This window comes from Anomaloglossus baeobatrachus, chromosome 8 (assembly GCF_048569485.1).
Source record: "Anomaloglossus baeobatrachus isolate aAnoBae1 chromosome 8, aAnoBae1.hap1, whole genome shotgun sequence".
NCBI classification, from domain to species: Eukaryota; Metazoa; Chordata; class Amphibia; order Anura; family Aromobatidae; genus Anomaloglossus; species Anomaloglossus baeobatrachus.
In genome coordinates this window covers 256207268-256213519 of record NC_134360.1, presented here as the reverse complement: position 1 = coordinate 256213519, position 6252 = coordinate 256207268, and the positions used below count along the sequence as shown (strand labels likewise).

At 48.6% G+C, this 6252-nt stretch overlaps 1 protein-coding gene across 2 annotated transcripts in view; it reads right to left on the bottom strand.

The window, feature by feature from the left end:
- The window catches only part of LOC142249547 (uncharacterized), a 96253-nt gene that overhangs the window by 469 nt on the left and 89532 nt on the right, over nt 1–6252 (bottom strand). For both annotated transcript variants that reach the window (XM_075321216.1, XM_075321217.1), the window contains exon 19: nt 1–1866. This exon is cut by the window's left edge and continues 469 nt beyond it. In XM_075321216.1, coding sequence (XP_075177331.1) covers nt 1064–1866 — 803 coding nt within the window. In that variant the 3' untranslated portion in view covers nt 1–1063. The remainder of the gene's footprint in view (nt 1867–6252) is intronic.

The following is a 6252-nucleotide window of genomic DNA, read 5'->3' as shown; positions in this document are numbered from 1 at the left end:
TATTTTTCGGCAGCGATGTGTTAAGACTTGTTGAGATCTCATCTCATTATTTTGTGCATTTTCTTTAACCCCCCCCCCCACACACCAAATAAGCAACGTGTGAGGTTATGCAAGAGCTGATTAAAAAGCTGCGCACAGGCTGCGATCGATGCAGCTGTAATAACTCATATTTCACCCACGTCATCCCACTTGTCCCAGCACTGCGCTCCCAATCCTCTGTCTGCTTACACTGGCTGCAGCCATCATACTCTGCTTCCCGGCTGCAGCTAATCACTGGCCTCAGTGGTATACGGCACATAGACAGCTGAGGCCAGTGATTGGATGCAGCGGTCACATGAGGGTGTACAGGACGTGACAGCTGCAGCCAGTCCGGCATAGGAGGATCGGAGGGAATGAAATGGGCAGATATACGTGATTTACTTATGTTGTATTTTAGGCGTCTTGCAACTTTCTTTATTCAGAAAACCACTGATGTGTTTTAGGTTCAGCGCTGAGCCGGGACCATAAATTACATAAAATGATCACACGGAACACACGTTATTATATCTGCTAGGAGTGGTCCCAGCAAACATTTCACTTTCCAAGCAAAACAAAGTCAACAAAGAGAGAGGGAACAGAAGTAACCCCCCACCCAAAACAAAAAACAAAGGACAAACAGAAAGCAGAAGTACCCCCTTCATGTAGGTAAATAGCCTTCTCTTTAATTTGCTGACATCAGCATCTGTCCAGACGGGTCCGAAAAACCTTTTAAGTCTTCATTTGAGATGTGTGATTGAAGGGATTCCAATTATTTGTTTTAATGGCATTGTCCTGTGGATGCTGGTGATACCCTTTATCTCATACACATGGTACAATGTCGCTTACAGATGGGGTTGTCCGGTGGATGCTGGTGATACCCTTTATCTCATACACATGGTACGATGTCTCTTACAGATGGCGTTTCCACCATATAACAACCCATATCTGATTTTCTTGTATCCACAGGACACTGCAGTGGGTGATGGCGGCCGTGCATCCGGGCCGGACATCAAAAGCTGCCCCTTCACCTCCCTTACTGTGTGCTTTAGTTCTGATTCTTTGGGCATTTCTCCATAATATTATTTTCAGGGAACACGGGAAGGACTACATGGGAGATGCGGCTCCAGACTCCGCTAAACTTGTCCTCGTCCATCCCATCGTGAGAGGCCTTGGCGCCAACGCTGATTAATGTTTGGATTAAATACGATCTCACCTTGTCTTCCAGACTCCTAAGTGAAATGTTCTTGTCCAGAGTTTGATCATCCAAGAGCACCGTGAGCAGCAGCGCCACGTCTTTAAACATGGCCGATTCGTGGTCACAATATTTGTAGAGGATCAGCAGGGACCCGGCGGGCAGAAGCTCCAGACGATGCAGCACCGCTGCCCGGGACGTGGCTTGGAAACCTTCACTGAGTCGCTCATCAATGCGTTCTTTAACCTCTTCATCGCTTCCAGATGCCCAGTCTGATCCAGTGATCACCGTGTAGCTGCCTTTAAGGGGGGAGGAATAGGCATCTGCTAAGCGGGTGGCCAGACAGAGCAGCGTCTCCTCTGCATCCCGGGCACCGGTCAGCAGGATTATAGCGGGCTCCGTGTTCTCCTTCCACATTTGCAGGTGACGTTCCAAAATGATTCTACTTCTTCTCCACGTCTCCTCAGATTGGTTGGAGAAATTGCTGGCGAGCTTCACAAACTCATCCTTGAGATCCTTCTTGCTTTGTGGTGGTTCCCTTATAAACTTCATCTGACCGGCAATCTGATGGAAGGAGTCTGGAAGCAGGTAGAAGACAGCTGCAGCGCCAACAAGAAGGATGAGGACGACCAGGGCCAAGAACTTCATGCATCTTCCTGGAGAGGCAGAAAGAAAAGTTATGATGTCTTGTTCCTGATGGAAACTAGGCTTCTTATATAGAAACAGATTAAGTCTTTTTTTATGATTAAGTCATTCATTTCTTATGCCCCAGAGAGCAGGATCCCAGCATACTGTTAGGACAGGTGCTCTAGAGGACCCCTCACCAATTCTTTCATGTTGAAATGAACACATGATGTATTAGCTGTTGCGAAGTGGAATAACATTTTTTTCCTGAAATTTCGTCTTTCCATTGTGTAGGTATTCACAATCAAAGTTTAGGCGCCTAATGAGTTAACTTTTGTTAAGTCCAGGTGGGTTTTATCAGAGAGTTTTCAGTGGGGGCGTGTTCTTCTTCTCCCTGTATGATGATGACCAATCATGAGCTGGCAGCTTCACTCCCAAGGAAAGAAGAACACGCCCCCATTATAGTGTAAAGCAGATTTCTCATTGTGTGAGATGTAATGATCCAGCCCTGATCTCCTGGTCTGACCTCCTGCATGAGTCAGTGTGGGAAGAGAAGCAGCACAGCGGAGTTTAGCTGTGTTATATTACAAACTCTCACAGAAGTGTGGGCTCTCCTATACCACCCCTCCCTCTGTCCTGAGATGAGAGCTCAAAAAGGTGTCAATCATACTTATGTCTGTTGTGCTGAACTTGTAACTGCGCAGAAGTGAGGGGTAGACATGTCATTACATCTCACATAGGAGTAGTCCAGATCAGGCAGGTTACTCCTGTGTAAGATGTAACTACAGCCCGAATCTCATTGTAAAGTAAGTACAAGTTACATTAGCACAGCAGACATAAGTGTGATTACTGACACACTCCATAATCACCAGAACGGATAGAAGGGTTTGTAAAGTGACAAATTCAGCTGTACTGCCCCTATTCCCACACAGACTCATGCAGGAGGTCAGACCAGGAGATCAGGGCTGGATCATTACATCTCACACAATAAGAAATCAGTTCTAAGCTAGGATGGGGGTGGGTTCTTCTTGCACATGAGTGTTCCTGCCAGCTTATGATTGGCTAGCATCATACAGGGGAAGAAGTACACGCCCCCAGTGAAAACTGATAACATCCATATGGGCTTAAAAAAAAAAACGAAACAAAAAAGGGCTAGATATATTGATTGGTATTCTCTCCACAAGAGAGAGAGAATATAACAAACCAAAAATGTTTATTTCAACTCTGCAGTCACTAATATATTGTGGATTCAGTGCAACATGATAATTTTGGTTTAGATTTGGTCCTTTTGACCATTATTTACTAGAAGAGCAAATATGAGTGTAAAACTCTTATTACATGTGTACACTCTATATACACACACACACACGATAAAAATTCCTATTTTATCTTGCAGCAATACTACCAGCGTGTGTCGGATAATCCCATGATCATAGGAAAAAATGGATTTTTGTGTACTCACCGTAAAATAGTTTTCTCTTAGCCATCATTGGGGGACACAGGACCATGGGTGTTATGCTGCCTATCCGTAGGAGGACACTAAGTAGATGCAAAAGCATAGCACCTCCTCTGCAGTATACATCCCCTGGCCGGGCCAGGCAGCCTCAGTTTTAGTACACAAGCAGTAGGAGAAAAAAAAAAAAACAGTAAAAACTTCTCTCAACAGAGGAACATGAGGAAAAAAAAAAAAGAAAAAAAAAAAAAAAAAGAGTCATAACCAAATAAGGTACTGAGAGAACCAAGGCCCAACAGGACAACAGGGTGGGTGCTGTGTCCCCCAATGATGGCTAAGAGAAAACGATTTTACGGGGAGTACACAAAAATCCGTTTTTCTCTGACGCCTCATTGGGGGACACAGGACCATGGGACGTCCTAAAGCAGTCCATGGGTGGGAAAAGAAGGGAATTTTGTTTACTTACCGTAAATTCCTTTTCTTCTAGCTCCTATTGGGAGACCCAGACAATTGGGTGTATAGCTTCTGCCTCCGGAGGCCACACAAAGTTATTACACTTTAAAAAGTGTAACCCCTCCCCTCTGCTATACACCCTCCCGTGCATCACGGGCCCATCAGTTTTGGTGCCAAAGCAGGAAGGAGGAAACTTATAAATTGGTCTAAGGTAAATTCAATCCGAAGGATATTCGGAGAACTGAAACCATGAACCAAAGAACAATTGAACATGAACAACATGTGTACACAAAAGAACAACAGCCCGAAGGGAACAGGGGCGGGAGCTGGGTCTCCCAATAGGAGCTAGAAGAAAAGGAATTTACGGTAAGTAAACAAAATTCCCTTCTTCTTTGTCGCTCCATTGGGAGACCCAGACAATTGGGATGTCCAAAAGCAATCCCTGGGTGGGTAAAAGAATACCTCGATAAAAAAGAGCCGAAACAACGGTCCCTTCTTACAGGTGGGCCACTGCCGCCTGAAGGACTTGCCTACCTAGGCTGGCGTCTGCCGAAGCATAGGCATGCACCTGATAGTGTTTTGTAAAAGTGTGCAGACTCGACCAGGTAGCTGCCTGACACACCTGCTGAGCCGTAGCCTGGTGCCGCAATGCCCAGGACGCACCCACGGCTCTGGTAGAATGGGCTTTCAGCCCTGAAGGAATCGGAAGCCCAGACGAACGGTAGGCTTCAAGAATCGGTTCCTTGATCCACCTAGCCAAGGTTGACTTGGAAGCTTGCGACCCCTTACGCTGTCCAGCGACAAGGACAAAGAGCGCCTCAGAACGGCGCAAGGGCGCCGTGCGTGAAATGTAGAGCCTGAGTGCTCTCACAAGATCTAACAAGTGCAAATCCTTTTCACATTGGTGAACTGGATGAGGGCAAAAAGAAGGTAAGGCGATATCCTGATTGAGATGAAACGGGGATACCACCTTAGGGAGAAATTCCGGGACCGGACGCAGAACCACCTTATCCTGGTGAAACACCAGGAAGGGGGCTTTGCATGACAGCGCTGCTAGCTCGGACACTCTCCGAAGTGATGTGACTGCCACTAGGAAGGCCACCTTCTGCGAAAGGCGAGATAGAGAGACATCCCGCATCGGCTCGAAAGGTGGCTTCTGGAGAGCCGTCAGCACTCTGTTAAGATCCCAGGGTTCTAGCGGACGCTTGTAAGGTGGGACTATGTGGCAAACTCCCTGCAGGAACGTACGGACCTGCGGAAGCCTGGCTAGACGCTTTTGAAAAAACACGGAAAGCGCCGAAACTTGTCCCTTGAGAGAGCCGAGAGACAAGCCCTTGTCCAATCCGGATTGAAGGAAAGAAAGAAAAGTGGGCAAGGCAAACGGCCAGGGAGTGAAACCCTGATCAGAGCACCAGGATAAGAAGATCCTCCAAGTCCTGTGGTAGATCTTGGCGGACGTTGGTTTCCTGGCCTGTCTCATGGTGGCAATGACATCTTGAGATAACCCTGATGACGCTAGGAGCCAGGACTCAATGGCCACACAGTCAGGTTGAGGGCCGCGGAATTCAGATGGAAAAATGGCCCTTGAGACAGCAAGTCTGGTCGGTCTGGGAGTGCCCACGGTTGACCCACCGTGAGGTGCCACAGATCCGGGTACCACGATCTCCTCGGCCAGTCTGGAGCGACGAGGATGGCGCGACTGCAGTCGGACCTGATCTTGCGTAATACTCTGGGCAGCAGTGCCAGAGGAGGAAATACATAAGGCAGTTGAAACTGCGACCAGTCCTGAACTAACGTGTCTGCCGCCAGAGCTCTGTGATCCTTGGACCGAGCCATGAATGCCGGGACTTTGTTGTTGTGCCGAGACGCCATTAGATCGACGTCCGGCGTTCCCCAGCGGCAACAGAGCTCCCGAAACACGTCCGGGTGAAGAGACCATTCCCCTGCATCCATGCCCTGGCGACTGAGAAAATCTGCTTCCCAGTTTTCTACGCCCGGGATGTGAACTGCGGAGATGGTGGAGGCTGTGGCTTCCGCCCACAGCAGAATCCGCTGAACTTCTCGGAAGGCTTGAAGACTGCGAGTGCCGCCCTGGTGGTTGATGTACGCAACCGCCGTGGCGTTGTCCGACTGTATTCGGATCTGCCGTCCCTCCAGCCACCGCTGGAACGCCTTTAGGGCCAGATACACTGCCCTTATCTCCAGAACGTTGATCTGAAGGGAGGACTCTGTCGGAGTCCAGGTTCCCTGAGCCCTGTGGTGGAGGAAGACCGCTCCCCACCCTGACAGACTCGCGTCCGTCGTGACCACAGCCCAGGATGGGGGCAAGAAGGATTTTCCTTTTGACAAGGAAGTGGGAAGAAGCCACCACTGAAGAGAGGTCTTGGCTGTCCGTGACAGCGAAACGTTCCTGTCTAGGGACGTCGGCTTCTTGTCCCATTTGCGGAGGATATCCCATTGAAGTGGACGCAGATGAAACTGTGCAAAAGGAACTCCCTCCATTGCTGCCACC